Raw genomic sequence first — 14,665 nt, forward strand, 5'->3', positions numbered from 1 at the left:
CCTGAGGCCGACACCGTGCTGTGACAAGAGACAAGGTGCTTGACAAGATTACAAGACATTCATTTATTTCTTGAGTTCTTGCTCGTGTTTGAAAAGACCGCGCCATATCCACACCAACAACAACCAAGGAAAACGACGAATATGAATGTGCCAAGACAGCAAGAGCAGGAAGGGGAGGAGGCGGCGGCTCCAGGCCTCGGGGAGCGGCTGTACAAGGCCATGTACTATGCGATGCTGTTCATGGTTGTGCAGTCGCTGCTGTCCACGGCTGTCTCCAAGCTGGTTCAGCCATCACCTGATGCTGCGTCTGCATCAGCAAGCCGGCGCGGCGGCGATGGTGGCCACGGTTCTTCTCGCACAGCAGATGATGCACGTGGCGTACGCAGGTACCAGAACACGTTCCACTACTCGGACCCGCTCTCGCTGTACGTGTATGTGACAGAGGATGGGCCAGCCTTCTCGGCCTGGGATAGCACGGATCACCTGGTGTGGGAGGAGACTGGGATCGCATACGGGGACTGGGACGCGCAGCTGATGCACAAGCTTGTTGAGGTGGACGTCAGCCCGGGGCTGAAGGCGAACGGGACCTTGTACGTGCACGCCTACGTGTGCAAGGAAGGCGCGCCCCTGGATCCATCTGATCCCGCGTACGACCGTGGCAGCGTGGCGGAGCTGCACACCAACATCATCCGGTACAAGGAGAAGAAGGTGGTTGAGCGCAAGCGCCATCTGCTGGACGCAGTGGATCCAACCAATGATCAGAGCAGCGACGACAGCGAGGAGGAAGGGCAGCATGCGGAACATGCGCAGGCTAGAGACAGGCAAATTGTTGCGCACTGGCACGGCAACTTGACACTGCAGCTGCTCACCGATGACCAGCCCTTAATGACAGAACAGCTTCCTCCCGCTGCAGTCCGTCTCTTCACGTGCGTTTGTGTGGATGTGTGTGTGTGTGTGTGTGTGTGTGTGTGTGTGTGTGTGTGTGTGTGTGTGTGTGTGTGTGTGTGCAATGGCTTGATTGCGCTCTGCCTGGTTGGCTCCACATGGCTCTCAATTCGCGATGCGTTGTGTTGGGCGACAGACTGTTGCAGGAGTCACGGGAGTACACGCCGCCGCTCGTACACAACGACTTCTGGGACCTGCGCGAGAACATGCAGGAGATCAATGCCACAACGGCCAGCCCGCTGCCGCTCAACATCACCTTTGGACCCATCGGCATGATGAAGTGCGTGCGTGTGTGTGTGTGTGTGTGTGTGTGTGTGTGTGTGTGTGTGTGTGTGTGTGTGTGTGTGTGTGTGTGTGTGTGTGTGTGTGTGTGTGTGTGTTAGTGCTTGTGTGTGTGTGTGTGTGTTAGTGCTTGTGTGTGTGTGTGTGTGTGTGTGCTTGTGGAGGACGATGGATCATGGGGTTGTGGTGCAGCAATTTGTGGCTCACACCAGATCGTGTGTATGTGTGTTGTGTGCAGACTTGGGCTGTACCAGAGCATGCAGGAGAGCCTTCAACACCAGCGAACGCTCGGCACCGCTGCAGAGGCCGAGCAGGAGATGATGAAGAAGGTCAGGGAAGGTGGAAACCAGATGAGGGGATTGGTTTGAGGAGACAACTCTGGATGTGACGCTTTGCAGCAGTCGCGCATGTACACAGTTTATTGTTGCGAGCAGTCCACAATCTGATGACATCGCACTCGACATCCACACACGCATACTCACACCCACACACACATACACTCACACACATCCACCCACCCACACACACGCACACACACGCACACACACGCACATGTGCGTTCTGCCTTCATGACACATCCGCCTACGCTCCACAGATGCTGCTCGAGACGAACCCGTACTATCTCGGCCTCACCATGACGGTGTCGCTGCTGCACACGGTCTTTGATTGGATGGCCTTCAAGAACGGTGTGTGTGCGTGCGTGCGTGTGTGTGTGTGTGTGCGTGTGTGCGTCTGCGACAGAGAGGAAACAACAGGATACATCTCGCCACAATCGTGCATGATTCGTTCTGTTATGCTTGCGGTCATGTGCATGTGAAAAGCCTCTCCCTCAAACACACACACACACACACACACACACACACACACACACACACACACACACACACACACACACACCAGACATTCAATTCTGGCGCAACCGCAAGAGCATGGAAGGGCTGAGCCTGCGTGCGCTCATCACGTCGCTCGTGTTCCAAGTCATCATCCTGCTCTATCTGTTCGACCACACGGACACATCCTGGCTCATCCTCGCCTCCTCCGCTGTTGGCGTTCTCATTCAGGGGTGGAAGGTGCGGGGCATTTGCACTTGTGTGATGTGTTGTGCAGTTGCATTTGTTCGCGTTTGGTTGGTTTTCGATTGTGTTTATGCGGCTGGATAAGCAGTTGTTCGCCATGCCCAAGAGCCCACCTCTCACATTTACAGCTCACACACACACACACACACACATATACACGTGCCAGATCACACGTGCTGCTGACGTCAGCGTTTCCAAGACGAGCCGCGTGCTTGGCATTTTCCCGCGCGTGTCCATCAAGGGAAAAGCAGACTACAAGTCCACGACAGAGGCATACGACCAGGTGTGGCTAGCACTCTGTGTGCGTGCGTGTGTGTGCATGTGTGTGTGTGTGTGTGCGTGTGTGTGTGTGTACATGTGTGTGCGTGCGTGTGTGTGTGTGCATATGTGGTTCTTTTCGTGCACGTGAATGTGTTCGTGGCCGTTTTGTCGATGTTCCCAACAACTCATGTCCCACTCGAATCTTAACCACCTACCACCCCCCCCATCCCCCAACATTGTGGCAGCTCGCGTTCAAATACCTGTCGTGGGTGATGGCGCCTCTGTTTGTCGGATACGCTGTGTACTCTCTCGTGTACAATGAGCACAAGGGCTGGTACTCGTACGCCATCAACATGCTCGCCGGCGCAGTGTACACGTTCGGTGCGTTTCCTGGGGTGGAAGTAGTGTAGGGAGGGGATGAGAGTAGAGGGGAACGAGAGTATGTGAGTGCGTGTATGTGCGTGTATGTGAGTGCGTGTATGCGTGTATGTGAGGGAGTGTGTGGTGTGTGTGGTGTGCGTGTTTTGTGTAATGTGGTGTAGTGTGTTGTCTGCTCGTGGTGTTGTGTGGCTGGTTGGTTTTTTAACTCTGCATGTCTTTGTGCGTGGTCCTTGCGTGTCCGTTGTTCATTTGACAGGTTTCATTCAGATGACGCCCCAGCTGTTTATCAACTACAAGCTCAAGTCTGTGTCGCACATGCCGTGGAGGGTCATGACGTACAAGTTTCTCAACACCATCGTCGATGACCTCTTTGCCTTTGTCATCTCCATGCCGACAATGCACCGGCTCGCCTGCTTCCGCGACGGTGTGTGTATGTGTGTATCTATGTGCGTGCGTGCGTGTGCGTGTGCGTGTGCGTGCGTATTCACGCTTGCGTGTGTGCGTGTGTGTGCGTATTCATGCTTGCGTGTGTGTGTGTGTTGCGTATTCATGCTTGCGTGTGTGCGAATCCATTCTTTTGATGCATTTGACTGCGCCTGTCGAATCGTGGTTGTTTGAAATACCATGTCACGTCACGTTCTGCCCTCACATCACGTGTCTGTCACGTGCGTGCGCATCCCCAGACATTGTGTTTCTTGTGTTCCTGTACCAGCGCTGGATCTACCGGGTGGACCCAAACAGGCGCGGCGAGTACGATATCCCCGACCGTGATGGTGATCATGATGAGCAGCAGAAACAGAAGCAGAAGCAAGTTGATGGGGCAACCACAGAGGATGCCGATACAGGCAACACCAGTACCAACAGGCATGTTCCGCATACTCGCTCACACCCACTCACTCACAAGACTCACCCACTCACACCCACACTACACACACACACACACTCACTCACGTGCAAGGGCTTGTGCCTGCATGCAACCCGCTGATCGCTGATTCTTTGATCTTTTCAATGCGTTCCTTCTCTCTTTGGCTGCAGAGGTGACACGGAAGAGAAGCATGAAGCGACCGCGGCACCAGCAAGCAGCAAGGCGTCAGAGAAAGATGGCGGCACGAGCAGCACCGACAGCAACGAGAAAGAGGACACTGGCGCGTCTCGTGGCGTGCGAAGACGACGACAACCGGCGCGCAAGGCAACGGAGTGAGGCGGAGAGGGTACACACACATAGGGTCAGACTAGGGATTGGTGTGTGTGTGTGTGAGAGAGTGTGTGTGTGTGTGTGTGTCAGTGAGAGAGAGAGAGAGTGTGTGTGTGTGTGTGCGTGCGTACTGCGTGATAGCGAGTGCTGCTTTGCTGCTTCTCTCCCATTGTTAGTTGTTTGTGGTTGTCCTTTATTGGGGGCACTCAATACACATCTTTTAACGGACCCTTTCGCTTCACAGCGCATGCCAACGCACCAGCCAATTCTTGCTTCATATTCACATCAAAGCCAATGCAATGCGGTCGAGCAAGGGAACACAGGCTCACACAGCCAAGGAGACAGGCACACACACACAGACACACAGAGAGACACACACACACATACACCAACTCACACATACACCAACTCACATGCACCAACTCACGCACACATACACCAACTCACACATGCACCAACTCACACGGTGCTGGATGAGATGCTGTATGTGCGCCCAGCGCTGCCATCGTTCCGAACGGCAATGTTCGCTGCGTGCGAGGGCGCGTTGCTGTGTGTCGGGTGGCGGCTCGGGCTGTTCGATTCCGCGAGGGCAGCGGCCAGCGCCTGCGTCTTGACATGGTCAACCTCTGCATAGTCAGTCTTGTCGGTGGTCTCTGTCGCCATGGTGAGGGGGCGGGCGTAGTCTCCCGATGCGCCATCATCACGCGTGTGCTTCAGCGTTAAGTATTGGACCTGGGGTACAGGCCCTTGGGTGGATTGCAGCGTGTCTGATTGACTTTGCTGTCTATCGTGGCTGGGATACTGGCCCTGATGGAGGATAGCATCTTCCCGGCATCCGCCCGACCGTGAGCGCATGTGTGAAGGTGAATGCATCGTTGACTGGCTCCCGTCATCTGTTACTGTCGCTGCCGAAGGCGCCGAGCGCGCGTTGCTGTGCCGGCTGTGGTGGCTGGCGTCACTTGCGCCACTTGCACTTGCTATTGACTTTGCGTGCCGTGCATGCGCCACATCGCGGTGGTTGTGGCTTCGCGCAGCAGTGGTGTGGCTGGCATCCTCGGAGCTGTCATCTCTGCTGCGGGCATCAATGGTGTTGTTGGTGTTGCTGTGGGTGTTGCTGTCGGTGTTATCGCTGGCATTGCTAGTGTCTGTTTGTGTAGCACCCTGGAGGCGGTTGGTGGAATACGTATCGGTTGAGTCCCACTCCATGGCAAAGAGCTCCTCGGCGTGTCGTTGCTTCTCTGCACGCGCTTGCTCTTCAGCCCTCGATGCCTTGCGGATGATGCGGACTGCATACATGACGGCAACAACACACGCGATTGCCCCGAGCGCAAGCAGGACACTCCCTGCCATTGGTGAAGCACAGGAGGCCGAGACATGATTGAGGTGCAGAGTGAGCGACAGTTGGGTGAGCGAGGGAAGGTGCTTGGCGCTGCTGCGCTGGCACAGCAACAAGGGCGCAGAGAGGAAGGGCTTGCGTGGAAGCACAGCAAACTGCACCACTCCCTGACACATGCATACACGCATGCACACACACACATGCACACACATGCACACACATGCGCACACATGCGCGCGCGCGCACACACACACACACACACGCACACACGCACATACACACACACATATGCACACCTGTGATGAGCCACACATCTGGCCCGCCGTTTCCGGTGCTGTCTGAGTTGCCATTGCTGGTGTTGTTGGTGCCATCCTCATTGGACCCCGTATGATTTGATGTGCCTGAGGATCCACAGTACGTCTCGTTGGCCAGGCACCTTCCAGCAAGGCAGCCGCTCAGGCAGGCGTCAGACACACACGCGCGTGTGCAGTTGGTGGTGTCTGGGGAGACGACGGCGCTTGTGCACGCGACCAGGCACGTGTTCAGCGCAGAGTCTGTGAGCCCTTCATCCCGGCACTTTGTCGCGCAAGTTGCGCCCACTGCCGCCGGCGCCACAGCCAAGGCCACCAACACAGCCAAGATCACGCCTGTTGGCGATGCCATCGCACCCTTCCTCATCGCTCAAGCTTGCCTGCAGGCATCCGCCTTGCTTGTGCTGTATGTGTGGGTGGTGGTGGATGGAGGTGAAGGGGTTTGTTTGTTGTTGTGCTTTGCTGTGTTGCTGCATCATCAAACAAAACTGTGCCTGACAAACCAGATGCAGAAACGAGGCATCGTTGCCCGGTAACGAAGAATGTTGGTGGTCATTGCTGCAGTTGTTGTTGTTGTTGTTGTTGTGGTGGTGCTCAAGCACGCAGACACACAGACACACCCTCTCATCCTGCAGCCCATGCACCATCCCTGTTGCTTCTTGTTCCTTTCAATGAAAGTTCACAGCGTAAGCTCAACACACACACACACACACAGACAGACAAACAGACAGACACACAGACACAAAGGCGCGTGGCGTGCGCCATTGCTATGGCGACTTTGCTGCGACTGTTGGGTGCTGCTCCTTGACAATCTTGTTGTGCTGTTTGTGCAGGAAGTCCCGCATCTCCGCAATAAGCTATGGGGGGGGGGAACGGAAGGATGAGAAGAAAAGGGGATGTTGTGTGAGCTAATGTGGGACACTTGGCCAACGTGAATGGTTTAGGGCGCCGCACACAGACACATACACACTCTCAGACACAGACAGACAGACAGACAGACACAGACACGTAAGCCCTGCAAGGGAGTTGAGCACGTACTGCGTTGTTCTTCTTCTCGCGGGCCTCCTGGTTGATGAGCGCCATCTGCCGCTGCCGCTCTGCGTCGTAGATCTCGTTCTCCTTTCGCAGACGGACGGCCTCCATGCGCAGGTTCCTGTCACGGTCGCAGCAGGCAGGCGTGAGAACACGTGGACGCAGCACAGGTTGCGAGTGGATGGGTGGTGGTTTCAACATCAATTAAAGTTCAAGGACACACAGACAGACAGACAGACAGACAGACAGACAGACAGACAGACAGACAGACAGACAGACAGATGGATAGATTACGAGATAACCAGATAAACAGACAAACAGACAGACAGACAGACACACACACACACACACACACACACACACACACACGTACGCACGCGCGCGCACCTTGATCCGCTCATGATGTAGCCCTGTGCTTCATAGTCTGAGATCTCGTTTGAGGTGAGGCCAATTTCACCACGGCGCGGGATGCGCTTGCCTTCCTCAACATAGTCGGCAATGGCATCAGCCTCACCCTTAAGCATGTGCGACCCGAGCCTGCAGCCGCGCAGTGCACATCGCAAGGGGGGTGGTGGTGGTGGTGGTGGTGAGCAGTGCAGTATACAAAGAAGGATAGCAAACAACCCGGCAAAACAGGGCCACGCCAGGAACGGGGGGGGGGGAGGTACACCAAATACATCACACATGCCACGCCAGATCAAACACCAGCGCCACCATGTCGACCATTCATCACGCCCTTTGTGCATCAAGCAAGTCGGGAGTGGAAAGCCACATGTGCACGTACGTTGCGCGGTTGAGCTTGAGTGTTTTTGGAGGGGCGGGTCCAATGACGTCATCGTCCTCATCGTCATCGTCCTCATCCCCAGACGCAGTCTTCTCTTGCGGCGGCACTGTTGGCAGTCGTACACGAGCACGTGAGCGTGCGTGCGTGAGCGCGTGCGTGTGTGTGTATAAGGAGAAAGAAGGTAGGCAAGATGTCAACGGAGGAATAGTTAACACACCCACACCCACACCCACCCACCCACACACACCCACACACAAAAGTGCAACCCGTCGGACTCACCAGGCGGGGCCTCGACCCACTCGTCATCGTCGCCGGCGCCCTTGGCCTTGTGTCGTTTTTGAGGGAGCTCGCCGTCCACCACCGCGCCATCCTCCCGTCCGTTGCGCACACCATCAGCTTCGCTGCCGCTGTCACTGCTGCTGTCCTTGTGCCTGCGTTTCTTGTGCTTGCCGTGCTTCTTGTGCTTGTGCTTCTTGTGCTTCTTGGAGTGCCTGCGCGACCGCCTGCTCACGTCGCTGTCACTGCCACTCTCGTCGTCGTCGTCGCTCGATTCGCGGGACTCTGACGACCGCCGCTTGTGGTGCCGGTGCTTCTTGCTGTGCTTCTTGTGGTGCTTCTTCGACTTCTTGCTCCGCTTCTTCTTGCCGTGCTTGCGGCGCCGGCTACTGCTGTCGTCGCTGCTGTCGCTGTCAGATGACTCGCCGCCCTTGTGCCCGTCTGCACGCTCTTCTGCGTCGGGGGCTATTGTGTGTAAGCGCGTGTGTGTGGGGTTGTGCGTGTGTGCATGTGAGAGAGAGAGAGAGAGAGAGAGAGAGAGAGAGAGAGAGAGAGAGAGAGTGTGTGTGTGTGTGTGTGTGTGTGTGTGTGTGATAGCGTTGAAGGGCAGTGAGTGTGTGTGTGTGTGAGAGAGAGAGATAGGTGGTGTGTGTGTGTGTGTGTGTGTGGGATTCGCAGCGCATGTACAATACAACCTCTTGGTTTCCAGCACACGCACAAACAATGATGCACATGCGCACGTACCTTCTCCTGAAAGGTGTGAGTGGGGGTGGACAGCAAACCAGGGACAAAGACCGCTTGGCAAGGGAGATGGCAAGCAAAGTGGCAAACATTGAAACATGTAGGGAGCCGTTGCTTTGCCGCACGTACTCTGGTGGGGTTGGGGATCTGGCCCAAATGCGGCCATCACATTCAATCTTGTACAGGCTGGCTCGCTTATCGCGCCTGTCACGCCAATATGCCAACACTGCAGGTGCACATGTACGATGTGAGATGACATGTGCTGATCTGACGCGGATGGCGAAGCTAGTCCAGTTCAACGGCAACACACAGACACAGACACAGACATACACACACACATACACACACATACACAGACACACAGACACACAGACATACACAGACAGACAGACACACACACAGACAGACAGACACAAACACTTTCTTGTGACTGACTTCGGCTGTCGTCCTCGTCATTGTTGCCACGTGATCGCGGCGGGCCAAACCCACCGCCACGCCTGCCACCACGTCCACCACCACCGCCGCGCCCTCTCCTGTCGCCACCACCATATCCACCACGCCCATAGCCACCACGGCCTCCATCGTACCGCCGGTCACTCATCCTTGCGTGTGTGTGTGTATGAGCTGTGCTGCGATGACTGAATGGCGTTGTGACTGTGCTGCGTTGACCTTGGGCTTGCGGTCGTTCCACGCCAACCAACCAACAACAACCAAACCAAAAAGAGCGCTGACTGCTGGCGTTGCCTGTATCCGCTACTTTATGTGATGTCGTAATTGGTTGGCGGGAGAACGACTGGATTTGGAAGAGCAGCAGACACAGGCAAGGGATGATGCACGGAAGCAGTAGCAGTGGCGGTGGTGGTGGTGGCGGTGGCGGTGGCAGGCCTGTTCGTGACGTGTTCAGCAACAGCAGGGGGAGTAGAGGCAGAGGGGTGCGGACAGGGAAGAGAACACAGCGCATGTACGTGCAGGTTGGAGGTGTGGTGGCGGTGTTGCTAATGTGCATTGTGCTGCTGTATGTGGGAGGGAGCGGGGACAGCCGCTCCTGTCACGCCACAAACTCGTGTGCCAAGCAAGTGCGCCACAAGGAGGCCCTGCCGTTCTTCAACCAGGACGACGACGGCGATGACGACGGCCTGGAGACGGACGATGACGTGCCCCTCCTTCCCGACGAGGCTGCCAAGGATGATGGTGGAGACGATGACCGTCATCAAGCGAGTACCGATGCAAGCGCCAGCAGCAAGCTCAGCAGGAGGAAACACCAACAGCACCAACAGGAGGAGCAACAACGCCAAGAACAACGCCAAGAACAACGACAAGAGCAACGACAAGAGCAACGACAAGAACAGCAGCAGCAACAACAGCAGCAGCAACAACAGCAGCAGAAGCAGCAAGAACAAGAACAAGACCAGGACTTGTCCAACGTCAAGGTTGGCCCCTCAGGTGCTCGCATCACGCTGACCAATGACGACCTTGAAGATTCGGTGGCGCAGATGCACGGCTTGTACCGCAAGAAGTGCGCTTTCGACTGGTCCTCCGTCGTGGACCTGCAGCTGAAAAACTGGCTCGACACCGGCATCACCATGAAGCAGGTGGACGACCTGTGCGTGCGCAAGTCGATCCGCATCAGCGTACGCGGCGCAGAGGTGCGGCACATCGCCTGGAACCTGCCGGGCAACAACGCGCACCGCGTGGCCTCCGCCTTCTGGCTCATCCAGCTTGCCGTCAACCGCGCCATCGCCCGCGGCAGGCCCATCCCAAACCTGGAGATCAACCTGCAGCCCGGGGACGGCACGTACAGCACGGCGCGGCTGCAGTGGGAGAGCCCGGGCCCGCTGCTGTCCAACGCCAAATGCGCGGGTGACGCCTCCGTCTCCTTCCCCATGACGCTGCACGACCAGTTTGGGCTCGGCGACGGGCAGATGGGCATTGGCGTGTGGGAGCGCCGCAAGGAGCAGTTGGAGGCCCTCGATATCCCCTGGGCCGACAAGCACCCCTCGCTCTTCTTCAGCGCGGGCGCAGGCGCCACCACCCGCGGCAACCGGGCAAACCTGTTCAAGATCAAGTCGCCGTACGTGAGCGTGGTGCCGAGCCCGCGGCCACTGTCCGCGTATGGGGAGTACCAGTACCTCGTGTATGCGTTTGGTCACTGCGGATGGTCGCGGCGCCTGCACGAGCTCGCATTCCTGCGTGCGGTGGTGCTCATGGAAGACTCGCCGTGCCGCGAGTACATGCACCACGCCTTTGACGCCGACCGCGACTACGTGCCCGTGAATGAGGATTTCTCGGACGTGGAGGCGGCAATGAACCGGCTGGTGAAGGACCCCGAAGAGGCCGCCGCCATGGCCGAGCGCTGGGTGACGAAAGGCCGCACGGTGCTCTCGCTGCCGTGCACGCTGCAGTATGTGGAGGATTTGCTGCGGCGATACGCGGGCCTGCAGCGGTTTGAGCCGCCGCCACGACCAGAGTGGACGCTGTATGAACTCAACAGCGGCGCAGAGCACTTTCGGCAGACGGGCAAGGAGGGCGACCCCATGCTGTGCACGTTCCAGCCGCCGCGCGACCAGTCCCCAAACACCCGCTCGCACGAGTGCTAGGCGCAATGATGGTGGTGGCAGAACATAGGGTGTTAGGAGAAGAAGAAGGGAGAAAGGAGGGATGTGCAAGGGGAGGGACCGTCGTGGGCATTGGTTGATATGTATCATGCAGCACCGTGTGCCCTGTGCTGTGTATGGTGATTCTGCGTGGATAGCGAGGTGGAGGTGTCGACTTAGCTTGTTCGTCTTGGCAGAGACCAGCACGCGTCATGTGTACGTGTGCGTGTGTACGTGTGCGTGTGTGCGTGTGCGTGTGCGTGTGTACGTGTGCGTGTGCACGTGTGCACATTGCGTCATTGTTGTTGTGTACGTGTGTGTACGTGTGTGTACGTGTACGTGTGTGTACGTGTACGTGTGTAACATGTGCGTGTTGTGTTGCGTTGTGTTGCATGGCGCTGTCCACAATGTGACCGTGCAAGTACACAACAGCATCCAACTCGTTGGTGCAACAGTCGGTTTACTGGGTCATCACAAGGCACGTGGGGGCACCAACCGCAACAACAATTGGAAACATGATATGGGACACCGTTGTGAAGAGTGATGTGTAACAGCTGTTAGTAGTCTTCAACAGCAAAGCACGCAATTGCAACAATGGAACAACATCAACCACGACGACGACAACAGCAACAACAACAACAACAACAACAACAGCAACAACGTCGTCAACTGCAACAGCCATAGCGGCGGGCCATGCGAGTTGCCCACGCGTGCACATGTGTGCGTATGCGTGTGCGTGTGCGTGGAAGTGCTCAGCTCTCTGTTGCCACCTCGACACGCGGCACGACGTCCTTTGCAAACGCGCCCTCCTCCACCATCACTGCATAGCGTGCCCGGTGCACGGGGTCAACCCCTTCGTCCTTGTTCGCCGCATACAGCTGGCAGCCGTGTGGCGGTGATGTGGTGCGCCATGATGGTGGTGAAGTGTGTTGATATGAGACGTGGTGATGGCTGTATGTTGTAATGAACGGGTCAGCTGACGCGAGCACACGAGAGCCAAAAGTCAATCCGAGCCAACAACAAGCGTGAATTCATGCACATGTGCGCAACTGCACCCTGGAAGACAACACCAGACAACCCACCGAGGCAATCTTGTGTCGGAGCTTTGTCACCTCATACGAGCGCACGCTGTTGCGATCAGTGGCCTGCTCGTAGAACGCCGGCTGCGAATCAAGCATCTGGTGGTGGTGGTGGTGGTGACGATGATGAGGATGTGTGTGTGTGGGGGGGGGAGTTTGCGGCTGGGCTGAGTACGGAAGAGCGCTATCGAATTTCATTCAACGCGCGCACACAGGCACGGACACAGACATAAATACGCAAACACACGGAAACACATGGGTTCTCCAACCTTGCGGCCCCATGCGTGATGGCAGATGCCTGCAAGCACGGCGTGGGCGGCGGTATTGACGTCCTCAAACGCGGCCTTCATCAGGTGGACAAGGCGCGACAGCAGCCGCTCTGGCATTGCCAGGATGGTTGGTGGGTGGGTGGTGAAGAGGAGGGTGAGGAGGGGGGGATGGCAGCTGAACGCAGTGAGCTGATATGTTTGTGGTCGTTGAACACACAGATTGAGCTAGACAAGTACGTTCACACAAGTAGACACAACAACACACACACACACGCACGCACACACACGCACACACACACACACACACACACACACACACACACACACACACACACACACACACACACGTGGCCGCACCTCCATTGAAGACATGTTCGTTGACAATTTGAAACGCGCGCTCAGAGCCAGCCTGAAGTGTGTGCGTGTGTGTGAGTGAGTGAGTGTGAGTGTGTGAAAGGATCACGCGTAGTGCTGCGCAAGAGAATGGCGGATGTAATCAGCGGCACGACGCAGGGCGAGACATGAACAGGATGCTGTGACCCACCTCTGACAGCCGTGTGAATGTCGCCGCAAGACAGTGGAGTGCATGCACCTTCAATTCGCACACGCAACACATCAGAGGGGAAATGTTTTCGTCAGCACAACAACGTGTCACCACTGCAAGGCCCTTCACACAATCACACACACACACGCGCGCACACACACGCACACACACACAGATACACAGACACACACACACAGACACACACACACACACACAAACGCAAACAAACAAAGCGTTCATTCATCCGTCCCTCCCTGAATGTGGGCGCACCTGCACCTCGGACTGGCCGCCGAGCGACGCTGCCCGCGTCATGTTCTCGAGCGCTGTGCCGTAGTGCGCGTTGGCCAAGATGGTCCCTTCATTTGCGGTGCACAGTGCAAGGTCGGCTGTTGCACTGAAGGCACTCGCCTGCACACGTGTGTGCGATTTGGTGCGTGCACATGTCATGACATGATTTTGTGTGTATGAGGTGGAAGCGATAAAGCGGTGTTCCGATTACATGTGCAAGTCGCAGACTGCCCTTGTTCACTTCACAGACAACTCAATACCTTAACGGGCTGGTTGGCAGAGGCCGTGTACTGGGCGAGGTGCTTCATCACGTTGCATTCTGCATCCAGCTTCTCAAATGCTCCCTGTCGTCATCAATCAATCAAGCGGTTGGCAGCACGCCATGGTTTTGTGACCACTGGCCGAGACGTTGATCCACTCAACCCTTGGTACACAGCATACGCACACACACGCACACACACACACACACACAAACACACACACACACAAACACACACACACACACACACACCGTCGCGCCATGCAAGTATCATGTGGGTTCAGACAGCACACCCACACGTGTACATGTGTGTGTGTGCGAATGCCACCCAATCCAACAGCCATACCTCGAACTTGAGAGCGTGGGCAGCAAGCTCCAGCATGGAAGGGACGCGTGATGTCATGACGTCTCCTTCGTGACCAGCGTCCAGCACTTTGTTCATGGCATCTGTCAGACCAGCTTCCAGCAGAAGGTCGAGCTCCACCTTCGACTTTAAGTGCTGTTCACATCCACATCCACATGACATGGCACAACGGTATAAGGGCCAGCAACACGGAACGTGCGTGCGCGTGTGTGTTTATCTTTGTGTGAGTCAGAATGCCAGAAGTTTTGCTTGCATTCGAGCTCCATGCTCCATGCTATGACGGCCACACAACCACCATCTTGTCATGACAAGAGCAGGGGCTTGTCTTTTTTTTTTTTTTTTGAACACACCTTCTTGATGACTTCAACAGCGTACACGGCGAGAAGGTCGTCGCCATCCTTGGCGATGCCGTTGACAACTGCGCGGGCAGACTCGAGGTTGAACTCCTCGCCTGCCTCGATCGACTCCAAACTGGGATGGTCCGACATGGTGTTGTGCTGTGCTGTGCTATGCTGTGCTGTGCTGTGCTGTCTTTCTGCCCTCGTTCTTGTTCTGTGCTCTGTCTGTCTGTCTGTCTGTCTGTCTGTCGTGAACAGCTTCGTTGAATCGTTGGAGCGAGGTTGACTTTGATGGTGGTGGTGCAAGCAA

At 56.4% G+C, this 14,665-nt stretch overlaps 5 protein-coding genes across 5 annotated transcripts; 2 read left to right on the forward strand and 3 right to left on the reverse strand.

Moving 5' to 3' along the window:
- Window positions 1–81: 81 nt before the first annotated feature.
- Window positions 82–4,368, forward strand: PTSG_02043 (Clptm1 protein). Its single transcript, XM_004997974.1, has 10 exons — window positions 82–926; window positions 1,082–1,225; window positions 1,466–1,556; window positions 1,823–1,913; window positions 2,128–2,297; window positions 2,470–2,586; window positions 2,810–2,945; window positions 3,202–3,369; window positions 3,629–3,809; window positions 3,981–4,368. The coding sequence occupies exons 1-10, from the start codon at window positions 142–144 to the stop codon at window positions 4,144–4,146; spliced, it is 2,049 nt and encodes a 682-aa protein (XP_004998031.1). The 5' UTR covers window positions 82–141; the 3' UTR covers window positions 4,147–4,368.
- On the reverse strand, window positions 4,316–6,260 carry PTSG_02044 (uncharacterized protein). Its single transcript, XM_004997975.1, has 2 exons — window positions 5,773–6,260; window positions 4,316–5,483 (listed from the first exon to the last, which is right to left on the reverse strand). Exons 1-2 carry the CDS (start codon window positions 6,152–6,154, stop codon window positions 4,600–4,602), a joined length of 1,266 nt encoding a protein of 421 aa, XP_004998032.1. The 5' UTR covers window positions 6,155–6,260; the 3' UTR covers window positions 4,316–4,599.
- A 294-nt stretch (window positions 6,261–6,554) lies between these two features.
- On the reverse strand, window positions 6,555–9,221 carry PTSG_02045 (uncharacterized protein; the record flags this gene model as incomplete). Its single annotated transcript, XM_004997976.1, has 8 exons — window positions 6,555–6,644; window positions 6,826–6,940; window positions 7,207–7,356; window positions 7,604–7,709; window positions 7,883–8,344; window positions 8,624–8,676; window positions 8,750–8,846; window positions 9,056–9,221. 8 exons carry the CDS (start codon window positions 9,219–9,221, stop codon window positions 6,555–6,557), a joined length of 1,239 nt encoding a protein of 412 aa, XP_004998033.1.
- A 358-nt stretch (window positions 9,222–9,579) lies between these two features.
- Window positions 9,580–11,217, forward strand: PTSG_02046 (uncharacterized protein; the record flags this gene model as incomplete). Its single annotated transcript, XM_004997977.1, has 2 exons — window positions 9,580–9,598; window positions 9,647–11,217. 2 exons carry the CDS (start codon window positions 9,580–9,582, stop codon window positions 11,215–11,217), a joined length of 1,590 nt encoding a protein of 529 aa, XP_004998034.1.
- Window positions 11,218–11,841: 624 nt separating this feature from the next.
- PTSG_02047 (uncharacterized protein) lies at window positions 11,842–14,628 on the reverse strand. The gene is made up of 9 exons (XM_004997978.1): window positions 14,368–14,628; window positions 14,000–14,152; window positions 13,655–13,738; window positions 13,377–13,514; window positions 13,107–13,154; window positions 12,920–12,971; window positions 12,563–12,672; window positions 12,297–12,392; window positions 11,842–12,092 (listed from the first exon to the last, which is right to left on the reverse strand). Exons 1-9 carry the CDS (start codon window positions 14,503–14,505, stop codon window positions 11,967–11,969), a joined length of 945 nt encoding a protein of 314 aa, XP_004998035.1. The 5' UTR covers window positions 14,506–14,628; the 3' UTR covers window positions 11,842–11,966.
- Window positions 14,629–14,665: the final 37 nt, after the last annotated feature.

This window comes from Salpingoeca rosetta (genome assembly GCF_000188695.1).
Source record: "Salpingoeca rosetta unplaced genomic scaffold supercont1.3, whole genome shotgun sequence".
In the NCBI taxonomy this organism is placed as follows: domain Eukaryota; class Choanoflagellata; order Craspedida; family Salpingoecidae; genus Salpingoeca; species Salpingoeca rosetta.

Bases quoted from the DNA above. Each gene is read 5' to 3' on its own strand.
- PTSG_02043 (XM_004997974.1), top strand. From the start codon at position 142: ATGAATGTGCCAAGACAGCAAGAGCAGGAAGGGGAGGAGGCGGCGGCT. The intron at 1,226-1,465 runs GTGCGTGCGTGT...TGTTGTGTGCAG, and splicing joins GGACCCATCGGCATGATGAA to ACTTGGGCTGTACCAGAGCA. The intron at 1,914-2,127 runs GTGTGTGTGCGT...CACACACACCAG, and splicing joins TTGGATGGCCTTCAAGAACG to ACATTCAATTCTGGCGCAAC.
- PTSG_02044 (XM_004997975.1), bottom strand. From the start codon at position 6,154: ATGAGGAAGGGTGCGATGGCATCGCCAACAGGCGTGATCTTGGCTGTG. The intron at 5,484-5,772 runs GTGTGCATATGT...CACCAATGGCAG, and splicing joins AGATGTGTGGCTCATCACAG to GGAGTGTCCTGCTTGCGCTC.
- PTSG_02047 (XM_004997978.1), bottom strand. From the start codon at position 14,505: ATGTCGGACCATCCCAGTTTGGAGTCGATCGAGGCAGGCGAGGAGTTC. The intron at 13,739-13,999 runs GTATGGCTGTTG...TGATGACGACAG, and splicing joins CCCACGCTCTCAAGTTCGAG to GGAGCATTTGAGAAGCTGGA. The intron at 12,972-13,106 runs GTGGGTCACAGC...CACACACTTCAG, and splicing joins CATTCACACGGCTGTCAGAG to GCTGGCTCTGAGCGCGCGTT.